We start from the raw sequence: 16628 nt of genomic DNA, 5'->3' as shown, positions 1-16628 counted from the left end.
GTGTTGAACAACAGAATACTCACTTTTATGTCTGCCCACACCTCACAACTGTTTGGTGCTCTGTATAATTGCCCTTCCAGCGGATTTCAGTCTGTACAACCATATCCATTTGTCAAGCACCCTCATGTCAGGCTGTGATTACTTCCTTTTTAAGGTACATTTGAAATCTGACTCCTGCTAGCTACTCTTTGCTGCGACTCTGCTGCTGCTGTACAGGGCAGACACTTTCAGTTTATAATTGTAGTGTCTGGATGTATGTAATGTAAGTCTGGATAAGGTGCAAAGTGTTGTACATTATTTCACTGACTTCAACAACTAGCAAATGACTGATGTAAAGCTCAAAGCTCATTGTGGAGGCTTTTAATTTGGTGAATGTGGTCACTGATGCACAAAAAACAAGAATAAAAATGGGCCTTATTCCAATAAAAAGCAAGGAGTAATATAATCAGTTTGTACTTGGTGTATGCCTGAACAATGTTTGCCTACGGTGTTCACATAAGCAAAGCCACATTTCTACTGTATACCTCACAATTGTTGCGGTGAAAAATAAAATGGTTGCCATGTTGCCAACTTTATGGACTCTATCTTCTAGTATTATAAACCATTATGTAGCATCTTGTTGTTGTTACACCAGCTGGACTTCCTGGATTGTATGTCATTGTCTCACCGATACCGTAAACGTTACGCTCCACCAACACAGACCTAGTCTGAATGCCAAGTGATGCCATTATTCAATGGATCTGGTTCTATTTTGTAAATCCACAGTATTGTAATCCTCATACAACCAGCTCTGCTGTCTTGTACGGCGATGAGAAGATGACTCCTCCAATATGACATGAACAAGTTACTTATTACTTGGATTATTGTCCTGTGTGATTGCAAGTGTAAACATGTGAGCGTCGGGGTCGTTTTTGTTGTCTGATCCAGAGTCAAGTAAAAACTGAAGAGCAGGTTTCACTGTTGTTTTAAATAAATTTGCTTTTTTAGGTGTGACTCAGGCCATTACTTCATTGGAACTGTAATGTTTACTGCCATGAGATCCTGTTTTAGTAGTAACAGTGGCACAGTAATAACAGGGCCAGTTCTGAAATTCACAACACAGATGTTTGAGTGCAATCCAGAAACAAAGGACTTCCTAGTAAAGAAAATCGTATGAAAACAATATTGACTTGGATACATGTACGAGAGGATGCCAGCAATTTTTTGTGTGTTTACATATTCCTCTTGCTTCAGTGCACTTCAGTTTATGGAAGTCTTATGTTGTGTGTAGAGGAAAGAAAATGTTGACAAATTTTGTTTTTGAGTGACAAAATCAAAAAGACACACTCGACACAATAGTCTGTGTCCGTTCAGTGTATCACTCATATACTGCATGTACCATGTATTTTAGGTCTTATCTTAAGTCTGTTAAATATAAATATCTAACTATATCCCAGTCCATATTGCTGGATACTTGACAGCACAGATCATATATTCAGTACAGCCACCAGCTTCAGCCATCTGTAAGGTTAAACAGGAAGGCGTAAGTCTGAGTCAGAACAGAGGGAGCATGTGTTACTGAGTCAGCCAGTGGAGCGTCCAGCCTGTTTACATGTTGACAGCACATGACACTGACTGTATCTTCCCCTCAGTCACAGCAGCAGCCACTCTCACACACAGGCTATAGGCTGGATCAATGGGCCGATTGTTTGTATTGGCTGAGAAACCAGTGTGCCTCGGTCATGAGGTATAGGGTGATGAGAAGACGACTCCTGCATGCACTGGTCCAGTGTAAGCAGAACATGCTGTTTAAGAACATGGGAAACTGACACGTTTGTGGGACCCTGGTATCATAATTGTAAACAAAGGATTCCACGGCAGCTCATTTTTCTCACAGCAGTGTATTCATATTACTGAAAATGAAGCCTGTGACCAAGAGACCATGTTAATACTTCATTTTTTTGGTTAAGTAAACAAGCTAATGTTGTAGAGTTTTCTATCAACCTTTAGCTAATGCTAAAACCTCATTCTGAAAGCCTCTGTTGTGTTTGTGTTGAACAAACTGTACCTCCTTCCTTTACTTTTTGCTCAAAGCAATCCAGCAGATTTCTGTTTTCAACATTGTGGCACATTAGATCACTACAAAGACTGTCTTGTGTACAGACTGCCAGTCTTTCTTTTTAACCAAGCCAGTACTGATGGCAATGTCAAACTGACAGTCGGTTTGGTTTGTGCGTGGTTTGGAAAAAAGTTTCAACAACTATTGGATGAATGGCCATGAAATTTGTTACAGACATTCATGTTCCCCTGAGGATCAACTGTAATGACTTTGATGAGCCCCTGACTTTCTCTGTCGTGCCAACATCAGACCAAAATTTTAATTTGTCCAAAACTTTGTTTTAGGACCACATACCTGCAAAACTAATGGCGTTCCCTTCAGTGCTAATTAGCAAATGTAAACTAAAATGTAAAACAGGGTAAACCATACACCGTCTTAACAACGTGTTAGCATTGCTGTTGTGAGCATGTTGGCATACTGATGTCAGCCACTCACAGCTGCTAGCATGGCTGTATAATCTTAACCATGTTATCTTATAGCTTGCTGTTGTCATGGCATTGACCGATGCTCAATTTTTGGTACTGGCACCAATATAATATTATATATATTTTGGCCAATATACACACAAATGTAATGATCTGTCAAATGTGTTTATTTTATACTTGTGACAGAGATACACACATAATAGGGGCAGTATATAAGAGTAAATTTGTGTAAAATGACACTAGTGTTTGGAAACATTAAACCTCACTGGGAATTTGATTATGATATATCCCAAGCACCTTTTTGCATTTTAATCACTAAAACGTTTTGCTATTGGTGCAGATCAGGCAACATATCCAACATTTATCTGTGAGAGGCTAATATCAATCATTATCAGTTATGGCAAATAATGTCCGCTAACTGATATATAGGTTGGGCTGCAACTCTGATGATGTAATATTTCAAAGTGAGACAAAGAGTTAGTACGTCATGACTCCTTGTGGTATAAACCTCTGTGAACTTAATTTACACAGATTGAATAGAATTGAGTGAGTCATAGTTGTAGCCTTCCTTTCAACATTTTAACTCCAGAACTGTTCTGCTTCTGGTAGTTCAGCCTTTCACCAGTTTATGGGTATTTTACATTAGAATGATGGCACACATGGACAAGTTGCAGTCAGTGTGTGTTGATAAAGGGGCACTTTGTAAAGACTATGCACTTTTTATACATTGTTTTATCTGAGTTCATGTCAGATCCTTTGAAACTGACACCACAAAGCAGTGAATAAATAAATAATTCATGCACATTTTGTATTCTTCAGTTAGACAGATATTGTGATGTATTGTTTGATGATTGTCTTGCAATGTATTGATTATCAAAGATTTGCTTTATCAAGATAGCATTGTTATTGTGGCCAATTAATTTTTGAAGGTTTGCTTTGAATGTGTCAGCAAAGTTGGGGACTTGTGTTGGGTAAATTCCTTTTCTGGCACAATGATCAATACATTGTACAGCTTCATAATCAAACCTATTTCATGCTTGTTGAAAAAGCCAACATGTCAATATTGGCCTGTTATATTGTCCTATTCATCCTCCTTTCCATTGTTGGATTTGCTGTAGATCACATTGTGACTCAGAACATCAAACAAAATCAGTCCTGTTTCACTGTTGGTAATATTTTTTTTCGTGTGTGTGTGTGTGCCTACAGATGGATCCCTCCCTAAAGAGCCAAAAGGAGATGTATCGAGTCAGATAGCAGGTAAACATAAACACAAGTCACACAAAATAGTGCAGCTTTTTTTTCCATCATCGCCGTTTGTGTGCGAGTGGTGATGATGGAGGTGTAGTGTGTTTTTTATCATAATGGAAATAACATTGTCTCACACACACATACACACACACACACACACACACGCGATTAATATTTCAGTGTTCCCAGTCACAAAGACAGGTCATTGTCACCATCATTTTTCACATCTCCCTAACTCCCCTTCTATCCTCATCTGCGCCCCTCCATCTCCTCCCTCTCCTGCCGCCATCACATGCCATGTTCTCCCATCACACCTGTGATTGGCTACCTGTGCCTAGCACCGGTCTCCGTAGTGACAGCAGCTTCTCTGAGTTGAGATGGACGATGTCTGTAGCTTTCATTCTCTGTTTTTCTCCAGCCGTATTATTTCATTTCAGATTTGATTTTCCTGTTGTTTTTATTCCTCTGCACTGGCGACAGCCCTCGCTGAAGGCATTATGTTTTTGGGTTGTCCGTTTGTCTATCATCCCATTATCGTGAACATGATCTCTCAAGAATGCCTTGAGGGAATTTCCCAAATTTGGCACAAATGTCTACTTTAACTCAGGGATGACCTGATTAGAATACAGTGATCAAAGGTCATCTCACAAACCTCATTTGGGCCTTAACCCAAGAATTCAGACGCTAATTATGACAACATTTTGCACAAATGTCTCATAGGATAAAATTATGAATAAAGTGATGGCATTTTATATCCTAAAGGTCAAAGGTCAACCTCCCTGTGACATCATAATGTCTGTAGAAACACTTTTCTGGCCATTATTCAACACTGTAACTCGGGATCAGAAGGGGAGATTGTGACCATATTTCACATTTGGTTGGACACTGAAATGGTTGTACTAATCTTGGGTGGTGACTGGATAAATCTTCTGTGCTGCTGCGTTGAACATGTCATAAGCATCTGTGTTTTACAATATGTAGCTTCTTTGGAGCAACATCCACATTTGAAGCATTGCAGTCCTTAACAAGCTCACTGGTTTTGAGGATATTGAGTTTCAAGTGACTGTCATTGTACCATGTGACAAAGCTCTCTATCAGTCGTCTGTACTCTTCTGTAAAAATAGTCTGGTAATTCTAGTTATTAATGCAGTATAGACCAAAGCACAGAAGAATGTTATGATGCTTTGTTCCTGCATGTAAAAGGGCTGATATCTGCTAGTCACTGTTGTCTTCCTCTGATGTGACATTTTGAAGAGACATATGTCTTTGATATTTAACATTATTACTCCCCTGCGCTTCAGTGGGAAGTTGTAATTTCATGGACTAGACTTTTTAGACCCAAAAGGAGACACGCACAAATGATTGAATTTGAGTAGCTTTATTCCAAAACTATCAGCAGTATCAGCCTCAAACCCTACATATAAAGGAGGACAGTGATTTGGCAGGTTGCTCAGATGCCCGTGGGGTCCTGATGGAGACAGCTCTCGAGCCTGCAGAAAAAGGCAATGAAAACAACACAAATGCAATTATATGTAGACAATACTTGGCTTCATTGTGACTGTTTGGCCTGGAGTGTTTTTCTTAGAGCTTCCTGGTGGTTGCCAGTTATCACTTTCGGGTTTATAGGGGGTGTGTTGGGGGATTAGGCCCGTCCATCTGCTGGCCTGGCCGCCTCAGCCACTGGTCTGACTGGGCGGCTGAAGAGTGGGTTGCAAGGGGAGGGGGAGGCGGAGGCAGTGCTGTTATGTAATAATGTTAATGCCTTTGGACTTGACAGATGTGCTGAAAAGTACTTTGCAAGAAGGGAGTGTGGTTCACTCCATCACTGTCTCCCTCTCTGTCTCCCTGGTAGTTTGGTAAAAATGTAGAATTACTCCAATAAAACTGAATTTATGTTAATCCTCAGTGATCAGCTCTCCAAGCTGATTTCATAGTCACCTCCAGATGGCGTATTTGTGCAGATTGGAAGCAGAAAGAGGGTTGCAGCAGGCAGATCTGACGGTGGCTGTTGACTGTGAACTGCAGCAGGAGTCAACAGCTGAAAACAAGAATACAGTGTCAAACTGTTCAGTGTGTGTTGGACTGAATCTCGGCTGGTGAGAGGAGGGAAGTATTTACAACAGTGGAAAAATATATAAATAAAGTACAGTAGTTGTTTTCATCTGTCTATCAGATTTTTATATATAAAGCTTAATGCTGCCAGTTGTGCGATCTCTCTCTGTTTCGTCACAATTTGTCAGAATGAGATCAGGTGACATTAAAAGACCCGAACGAATGAACCGTTGGCACCAATAACAAGCTGTCTTTTCTCTCTCTGTCTTTCTTTTCTCCCTCCTCCTCCCTCTCCCCTCCTCCCCTGCTGTGTTTGGGTCGCTGGGGTAACCCTGGCCCTGTTTCTTGCTCGGTTAGCCTACCCTGCTATTAGAGGTCTGGACGGATGGAGAGAACAGAAAGAGGCGGAGGTAGAGGAAAGATGGTGCGCTCTCTCCCAGGCCAGATTTGGGGACAAAAAGAGGAAAATGGGGCAGGACACGGAGTGTTTGAGTAGAATGGACTGGAAACAAACACCCTGGCTCTGCTGCTTAATCGCTTACACTGTCAGCTCGGTGTTTCAAGATAATGATACCCCATTTTCATCGACGGGGCCTGATATTCAATGTAGCATGAAATAAGTGCTACAGAAATATCTCTTTTTAAAAAATTGCACCTTTTATTCCACGCTGTCTATCTTGGATCAGACCAGACGCTTGGCTAGAGAAATGATTCCAGTGGTGTCAAGGAGGATTTTTCTCAACGATCAGGCTGTAAAAAGTGTAGTGAAATCCTCCCTCTGCTAGCAGAGAGCTTTAGTGTCTCATATTGCAGTGCAGGATTTGCCAATGTCAATAAGACTTAAATTATGTGGGTGTGAACACTGAATATTTATGAATTACTTATATATTATAATGTCTGTGTATATATTGCTCCATCAAATGAAACAATAGGCTGTAATTCCACGTTCCTAACTAGTTACCCACTTGTTTCTGTGTGTACAGTGGCAGGGCGAGTGCCAGCTGTACCCCACAGTAGGTGCATTGTTAGAGTAGCACAGCTGTGTCTGATCACAACAGCCAATCAGATCAGCCCCTCTTGTTCAATCGCAACACCCCTTTGCAGCAGCCAATCAAAGCTGCTCTACTAGGACGGGGAGGCGGGCCAACAGCTGCCAGTTAGAAGTAAAGTAGGCTAATCACAGACAGTGTTGCTGGCTGTGAATAAATACACAAAGTACAAAATAGCAATGTAACAGATGAGAGAGAAGATGGAAAAAGAGTTAAACAAGGGAAGCAGATGTGAACATGATTGGCAAGAGTAAGATGAAAAAGGAAACATAATAAGAGAATGAAATTGCTCTTGTCTCTTAACATCCTCTGTGTGTCAGTGTCTGTTTCAGACAGAGGAAGAGTGGCGCCTGCATCAGTCACATACACACATTTAGCAGTCACCTTTAGCTAACTTCTTTTGAGTGGGAGCGGGTGTCAGGAAAAGTCTGTGATGGCTGGAAAATTACACAGCACCAACTACACATATGCATTTGGGCACTGTAGTACCACATTGCTTTGTATCTAGTAAAAGACATCCAGGTTAGCTAAACCTCAAGCAGTGATTGTCAAATCACAGCCTAAATCACAGTGACCATCAAGCTTTTTATTTCTCCACATGGTTAAGTGGTGTGCATTGAGCTGTGGTAAGATCAATCGTCAGCATTTATAGAGTTAGGATGGAGTTTCCCACAGAACATCAGAAGAGTAAGGTGTTTTCGTTGTGTTTATTTGCTATAACCTAATCCACAAACATTAGCTTGTCCAAGGAGCATTTCATGCATTGCTATAAGGGGTTAAAGAGTGCATAAATCTAACATCTGTGATCTAAAAATGTTCTTTATCATACTTAGAATGTCGGGACAAATTAATGCGATACACAAACGAAAGAGATAAAGATGCTGACTTTCTGCCTGGGACATGTAGCTTGAGCCTTTTAGCACAATATCATGTACTGTGTGTAGCCATCATGTGCACATTTAAGACCAGTTAACAGGGACGTCTCATTTTAAAATGAGTTGGCTTGAAACCAAATTAAGGATCCATTGGTTCCAACATTAATATTAATTCGAAATACAGAATACAAATAGATCTGCCACTGTTATTGTAAGCTACATCTGTGCCGTGAGAGCACGGAAGGCTTAACAGGCGTAGCAACAGAATCTAAGAATTGCGGGCCTTCAGCAAACAGTCCATTTGCCGCTTCCCTTTGGCCCAATTTTGGATTTACACAGGATTAATCTATCTGGGAGATCATGACAGTGAATATTCTTAATTTGGACCACATAGTAGAGTGTGTTCCATAGTAGAATTGTTGTTGTTGTAGGGAGGGAAATGCCTCTGAAATAACTTTTAGGCCATGGGAAAAATAAAACATGTTCATGCATACTCGAGTGAAATCAATATAAAGTGTCAAAATCAAATTAATTCCCTTTAAGAGTTTCCCACAGTGAACCCTTCATAAAATAAGCATGCAGTCAAGTAAAACTGCTCTTCTTAGTATGCTTCTGTCTCTAACCCGGCTCCTCAGAGCTTCTGATCAGGGTGTAGTTCAGGGGTCCAGGTCACGGACGCCCTATTCCTGTCCACTCCCTCGGCCTCGAGGAATTCCTGCCATTCCCACACATCCCTCAGCGAGGAATTCCTGGCACGCTGTGAATGTGGGAAGTCCGCAGTTATGCACGGATGCACACACATGTGCGCGGTTCTGGTTTCTCTCGACCCATAACAGCTGGTTTAGAAACGATGGGCTCAAGTCAGCTGCAGGGGAGCCATTATGAGATTACGCGTGTAACTGCACTTTAATCAGATAGGGAAGATGCTGCGAATGTGCGTGCTGTTTTTGTGGTATGTGGACAACTTTTCCCCTCCCTCCGCTGGCTGACCGTACCACCCGTCCCATCTGTCCCGATCCAGGCAGCTGTTGCATTCTCTCTCTCTTTTTTTTAAACACAGAAACACACACAGCCTGACCCCTCCCTGAGCTATTTGTCACACATCTCTGTGGGGCAGTCTTGTAGTGGTGTTGTCGAGTAAACTGCTTTGTTGCATCAGCCAGCCTAATGCCCACTTGACCTCTTGGAGGCCCCTACAAGTCTCAAGCCTCTGAGGTGTGCGCTGAGTGTTGACATTCTGACACACACACACACGACCCAGTAACAGCCTTGACCTGAATGATGAACTGACTGTGTTGTGGTAGTTTACATACAGCAATAGATGAATGACGTTTTTGGCATTTCCCTCTCATCCCCTGCCCAGGGGTGTAGCTTAATCAGTGGTTACTGCGTTTCAACAGTACACACTACACACTCCGCACAGGACAAGTGGCCCAGGAAGTATTGGGAGAGACTGTTGTTCTAGTTACTTTGTTGTATGGGATAGACGACCTTCCTGAAAAGTGCTGTTACCTCAGCCTTTGGAGAGTAAATTCGTCTTGTGGAGCTTGGCAATGGATGATGAATTCCTGAAATTAGCCCTCAACAACAAGGTAATAATAACCTCTTCAGCTGTATCTAATAGCATATTTATTATAAATAAAATGAGGAATGTTATGAAATTACATATTCTGGTGTTTTCCCCATAATATGTCATTGTACTTCCTCATGGGTAAACATTGACTACTTGTTATTTACTTTTCATTTAGCGAGTCCAGCAACCTCATGCATGACCGCACTCAGAAGGAATTCAAAACAGAAAGTTCCTCATAGAACTATTTTACCTGCGTGGGCTGCCCTATTACTGACAATGTGTGGGAAATGTAACCCAGCATGTCTGTGGTTGCAGTTACTTTTTTAGTTCCATTATTTCAACCTCATAATTAACTCCGCCAAGGAGGTCATGTTTTCACCCGCGTCCGTTTGTCAGCAGGATTAGTCAAAAACCACTGACTGGATTTCCATGAAACTTGGATGGAGGATGGGTCTGGGCCAAGAATAGCCCCCATTAACATTTGGTGCAGATCCCGATAAAGGGACGGATCCAGGGAATTTTTTCTCGCTTTCTTTAATATTGTGAGACAGGGCGTTTTTCCACATTTTAGTTAATTTCTCAGGGAATAGTGCATGGATCTTGATGAAAAAAATCAGGAGACTGTTGGACCCTGGCAGAGGTATGCACTCTACTGAATGTCATTCTAGTTTGATCAAGTCTTTGTTTTTAAGATAACAAATTAGTTTTGTGATGAAATTAGGCTGTTTTCCTAAATTATCAAATATGTTTTTCTCGTGTCACAGCATCTTGGTGGATCTATTCATATGATCTTTATAGTAGATGTACCCAGCCATTGATTACAGTAGAATAGAGTTGCATTAAACATTATAATAAACATTGCTGGCTATTGTGATAATCAATTAATTGCTTTGAGAGAGTAAAAGAAAAAGTCAAAATTCTCTGATTCCAGCTTTGAAATGTGAATATGTTCGTGTTTTTTTTACTCTTCTATGCCATTAAACTGAATGCTTTTGGGCTATGAACAAACAAAAGACATTTGATAACGTGATTTTTCGCCCTTTTCTGACATTTTATAGACCGAACAATGTATTGATTAGTGGCAAAAATAGTTGACAATGGAAATAATAATTAGTTGCAGTATTACAGTAGAAGCATATATGTTCATCAACTCTGATAAATGATGATACAGATTATATCCAACAAAGTTATGGCTATTATTTTCAGTACGTGCTGATTATTTTTGGAATCAGTCGATTGTTTTCTCTATTCTTAGAAAATAGAATAAAAATTGCCTGTTATAATTTCCAAGGCTATGTCTTGAGATGTCTTATCTTGTCCGACCAGCCACCCACAACCCAAAAATAGCCAGATTAAATTGATATAAAATTAATCAAAACAGAAAATCCCTACATTTGACAACCTGGAACCAGAGAATCAGTGTAGTCGTTGATTTACGGAAATATTTAATCAATAAATAGTTACTCATGAATTTTTATAGGTAGACTATAGATCTCCTAAGCAAGGGAAGGAAACTAAGCAAAATCATAAATTGACTTATTGGAGACATTTCATTAAAATAATTAGAATCTTTCATAACAAAATAAATTGTTCTCTCAGGATTACAGCCTTGAAAAAAACAGAAGGTGTGCTCCATAAACTATTAATTATCTCTAATAATGAGATCATTAAATCACTAGAAGATAATAAGTTAATAAAGTTGTGACCTCTAGATAATGGGCTGAAAAAATTATGAGCAACTACGGCCGTTTGGGGCTTTCATTATACTCAGGCTTGAGCACATAGCCCTGTCGGAGAAAGAAGGGCATCTGCACGCTTGGGGACATCTGTGGAGACCAGGGTTTACATTCCTTTCAAGACTTATGTTCAGAATTCTATTTAGCATGTTCCTCCTTTTTCTTTTATTAGCAATTAAAATCAGTTATAGTTTTTCCCCCCCACAATTAGTTATTTTCCATCTCTCATCTTTTCTGTTATAATGGGGTTTATATAAGGCATTCATACTGTTGTTACTCATATGACAGTGTTTGTCTTGATTTTTCTATTGATGTATATTCATCACAAAAAAAGGCTCAATAACTGGTTTATAGCTCAGGTAAAGCCACATAATCATACACAATGCACTTTGTAACCTTTATGATGTATTCTGGGGTAAATTAGGAGACACTGATAAATGCAGACCCTTACAGATCTGTTGTACAAATACGATCTGATGCTGTTTGTCCCTGAGCGGCTCCACTGGAGAGACCACAGGGATGTGGTGTTATCCAACCCTCTCCTGCGCTTTAAGGGTTTCCCCCATCAATCTCCCTCTTGATGCTAAGCAGCTTCTTCAGGTGCCTAAATGCAGGGCAGGCATATTATAATTATTGCCCCTCCTACACAATGGGATTACCTCCAGGAACCTGCCTTTCCAAAAGACAGGCAGATTAGCAGCTCACCTAATGCCACATGAAGTGCACACTGGCTGTGCATCCACACAGCACTCTGACAGACACGTTTCTGCTTGGAAATGTTTACAACAGCTTTTCCGTGTGGACGCGTAGACGACACCAAAACGGGCGGTTTTGGTTGTCTGCTGGATTGGAATATCTCCCCTCAGGAATCCCAGGATTAGTCTCAGCTGCTCCGACTGTGCCCACACTGGATTGGGATCCTTTCAGCACATCGGCCAGTCAGTCTATCATTAGCTGATGGTAGCAGTGGACTACGTCTCCCCCCCCCATCTGCAAACAAAGCCAAAGCCGCAGCAATTTATGATTTTTTTTTTTTTTTTTACAATTTGTGGAAGAATTAACCAGCATGACTTGCTGGGCTACCAATCACAAATGGAAGTTTGCCCAGACAGGCTCCGCCCTCATCCCGCTGACAGGTACAATGCTACGTCTGGTGGGTGGGTGGTTATACATCTACCATGAGCTCATCACCCTTCTCTCCTTTTTCTACTCTGTCGCCCAGATAGGAAGTAGGGCTGGGCGATGTGACCTTAAACAATATTGTGATTTTTTTTTTAAGGCTATTTCATGATCATCATATCAATACTCAGAAAAAATGCTTTGACTTGGGTGACAAAATCAAATATCACAATATTTGTGACCAATTACCTCAATATCGATATTGCTACAATATTGCAGCGGTGATCATCAGTACTTTCAGAGAACAATAACTCTATGGGATTTTTGATAATATGATATACACTGTTGATGAAGGATAATGAAGTGGGTAAGGCAAGTCCGGTAAGTTTTGCAAATTTCATCACTTTACTGTAATGCAGCCTTTAAAACCAGGAAGAGACCACGCTTATGCAATTTTATGATATAACAATATCCAAAATACAAATCTCATATCATGATGATGATATAATATCAACATATTGCCCAACACTAATGTCAAGTGAATTTAACTTTGTCTCCCCTTTTATATCAGCTTTAAAGCTGAGAAACCAAGTAAAGGGAAAGTAGGCTGGAAGAAATAGAACAGCAAATAAAGAGACAGAGACAGGATGGCCTGTCATTGCTGTCTCGGTCTTTTGCCCCCTCCTTCTGTTTGTGTGCCCCCCTCCATTTCTTTTCCTCACTCTGGCACAATTTTGTCACTCTTGATCACTCCCCTCTTTTTGATCACTTCCCTCACTCTTGATCACATGTTATGATGTTTCACCATATTGCTGGCGTTTCCATCCTTACTTAAAATTTACATTTAGACAAGTAGTGCAATTAAACCCAGTTCGCACTCCCTCTGCCATGACCCCCTGTTTATAGCAGCAAAGACGCATGAGTTTGGCATAGGGCTGCACAATATGGTCGATTAGATTAAATGTGCAGTCCTTGTTTGACATCATTGTTTTGCGATTTACAGCTGTTAGAAAAACATGCAGCATTGATTAAAGGAATTGATAAGCTTGGAGGTCTACGATCCTTATGGATTGAACAATTTGGAACTGGTTCTGGATTCTCAACTCATTCCCTCCCTTCGCCCTCTCATAATCTCACACATTTCATAGTTTCTCTTCTCCTCTTCTTTCTTATTTTATGCTCATCATTCGTCCAGAAAGGCCTCCTTCTCTAGTGTGTGTGTGTGTGTGTGTGTGTGTTTTTGTGTGTGTGAGAGAGTGTGACCCGGCCACTCTATATTTAGCTGCTGTGCCACTTTCTCCAGTCCCAAAACACTTGCAGAGCACAGGGAGGTGATGTGTTTGTGGTTAAACTTCCCTTTTGTGTTTGGTAGAAGAAAAAAATAATCCACCCCCAGAAATACTTCAGCACGGTTTAAATCCTCCACTGGAGTTTGTGCTGTTCATTTTCATTGCGTTTCATGAAACGTTTCAGGGTTCTAGGTAATGAACTCTAATCATCAAGTAATCATCCTAACAGGTGATGCTGTGTAGAGAAGCGATTACACATCAGTCTCAAAGGATGAAATCACAAACATATTCTCATCACAGAAGGAAATGTTTCTCCGCTAGCAGTTACATCAACAATCCAGAGCCCTTTTTGCTGGAACAACTTCCCTACACCTTTCTGGAGCATGTTGAATTCAGTCTGGAAGATGGAGGAAATCACTGACCAAAGTAGAGGTTGATGAAGGAGCTTTTCGGAAAGAAATAATTGTTGCTTGAATTCCCAGAATCAATTTGATGATATCTAACAGTGTTTCTAAGGATTTGTGGGTTAAAAGTGTGTGCGTGCTTGTTTACAGAGGACAGTGTGTGTCCAGGCAGACCGTTAAATTTGACTGTACATTAGTGAATTCACACAGAGCTACAAAGCACTCACTGTGTGTACTCCCTCCTCTACACACACTCTCTGTCTCACACACACACGTAGTGGTTTACTGCTTGTCATCTCGTCAACATTCGGTCTTTCACTTACCTTTGATTATCCTGCTGCATGATGGCAGCCGGCCAATCAGACGGCAAGTTTGTGGGAAACATCAAAGATTGTCTTTGCATAAGGAGATGATTCACTCCATGGTAAGAAAAGACTCTAACACAGCCAAAGTTGAGGTGTTACCACTGTAAATAAGATGCAACGATGACACGGTGAACCAGTAATGTTTGGTCGCCTGTGTAGAGCTGCAACGACAATTGGAAAAATAATCAGCAACTGTTTTTAGAATTGACAAATCGTTTAAATTATTAATCATGCAAATGTGCTACATAATCTCTGATTCCAGTTCTTATATTTCAGGACTGGCTGCTTTTCTCTGTTTTATATGATACTAAATTAAATACGTTTAAATGTCCCAGAGCTTGATGATGAGCTGATCATTTGAATCAGGTGTGTTGGAGAAGGGAAACAGCTAAAACATGCAGGGCAGGGGGGCCAGGGTCATGATTGAAGAACACAAGCAAAACTGCCAAAGACTTAATGGTCATAACTTCTGAAAGTGAGTAGTTGCTGAATTTAAAGTAGCTTTGGCCTTCGAAATGCTTGTCTGTCAAATTGAAGATATTATTGGGCTTTAGAAACATGTGACAGGCATTTAATACTATCTTTGACAGATTACTGACAAATGATGAAGCAAAAAATGGTGTCAAATTAGTATGCAATTATTAGTGGCAGCCTAATTTGACTCCCCTGCTCTCTGCAGAGAGAGTGAATTCTAGTCCATGTGTGGACAAGCGGCACAGCAAAGCCCTCTGTCTGCATCAACCTTCTCTAATGCATCATCTATAAAGCTCACACTCTACAGGAGCACAGTGGGAAATGTAGTTGATCATGATAATTTGTTTTTTGTGGCACCCTGTGGGAAGTCAGGAGACAAATGAGAGGAGGAAAGACGAGTAAAAATAGAGACAAGTCCTGATTCTCATCCATCTCCTCCGGTGGCGGAAAAAGAATTAGCATCTTATTAGCATGCAATCATAAATACGACGGCATGCTGAGAGCAGAGACTGGAGTACAATTCACTACGAGTGCCCAAGAGGGGTGTGTGTGTGTGTGTGTGTGTGTGCGCGCGCATGTGTGTGGGTCTACATCAACAACAGAAAGCCAGAGGAGAAATCATTCGTTCCGTTTACGTTGTACCCATTATGTAATACATGGTAACAATTTGTGTGTGTGTGTGTGTGTGTGTGTGTGTGTGTGTGTGTGTGTGTGTGTGTGTGTGTGTGTGTGTGTGTGTGTGTGTGTGTGTGTGTGTGTGTGTGTGTGTGTCTTATGATGTTTTTTGAAAGGTTTACGCAGACAGAATGTAAAAGACCCACAGAACCAGGGGGAAAGACACTTTAATAATGAATGGCCCTCATAATTAGGTGTTGTGAAAAAATTTAACAATTGTAGCTGCCTTGCAAATCTCTCTTGAAAGGTTACATCTTGATGCAGAAAATCCAATAATGGAAAATTTAACACACACGTACATTTCTTACGGCTAAACCAAATGGATGGTGAAATGTAACGAATGTGGACATGTGCACCATGTTTATATATTAAGTGTGATAGTGGTCATTCCAATCAGCTTACCTAGGCCCTATACAGAATACAAAATACAAATATGTTTAAAAAGGATTTTTCTTTTACTGTAGCTGTGAAGGTCCTTAGCAAATTCTGTGGCAATCATTTTTTTTATGCAGGACCAGACAACTTCTAGATGTGATAGCTCTTGGGCCTGCATGTTCTCCCTGTGCTTGTGTGGGTTTTCCCCCACCATCAAGACATGTATATTTGGTTATTTCTCCTGTCAGTGCTCTTGACCAAGGCACTCGCTTAGAATTTGGAGTTAGTCCTCAGGTGCTGTACGTTGGCTACCCACTGCACTCCAGGGATAGGTTAAATGCAGATAGCCATTTTTACTACATTGTACATTGTATGATTGTATGTGACTACTATAGATTCTTCTTCTAACTATATTAATGCTTCACAGAATCAAAATTTGGTTGAAAATTAGTAGTGATATACATTTTTGTTGAGGGTGGCTAAGCATGAGCAAAGATTATGGTAAATTCAAGCAGTTCACCTGTGTATTTTCATTATGGATCATTATAAATATGACATATTATATATAACTGAGCAAGAAGTGTAGAAATCAAACATTTTGATGCATCACGATGGATCAATACTTGTTTTATAATTGCGTAGCCCTCTGGATCAGAATTTAATCAAATCAAGGGGTGCCTAAAGATCCACACCCCGACTCATAAAAGACAAAATGACTCTCTGTGCCATCAATCACAAACTACACCTCTGCTGTGTCTGAAGGACAAAATCTGGACCCATTCTGTCCACGTGTGTGTGTGTGTGTGTGTGTGTGTGTGTGTGTGTGTGTGTGTGTGTGTGTGTGTGTGTGTGTGTGTGTGTGTGTGTGTGT

The 16628-nt window shown here is 40.6% G+C and overlaps 1 protein-coding gene across 5 annotated transcripts in view; it reads left to right on the top strand.

Moving 5' to 3' along the window:
- trioa (trio Rho guanine nucleotide exchange factor a) overlaps positions 1-16628 on the top strand; it is an 80721-nt gene that overhangs the window by 15013 nt on the left and 49080 nt on the right. For all 5 annotated transcript variants that reach the window (XM_073463547.1, XM_073463544.1, XM_073463543.1 and 2 more), the window contains exon 2: positions 3730-3780. In XM_073463547.1, coding sequence (XP_073319648.1) covers positions 3730-3780 — 51 coding nt within the window. The remainder of the gene's footprint in view (positions 1-3729; positions 3781-16628) is intronic.

The sequence above is a fragment of the Pagrus major genome, chromosome 3 (assembly GCF_040436345.1).
Source record: "Pagrus major chromosome 3, Pma_NU_1.0".
NCBI classification, from domain to species: domain Eukaryota; kingdom Metazoa; phylum Chordata; class Actinopteri; order Spariformes; family Sparidae; genus Pagrus; species Pagrus major.
The sequence above is the reverse complement of the archived record's forward strand: the minus strand, read 5'-3'. Positions and strand labels throughout refer to the sequence as shown.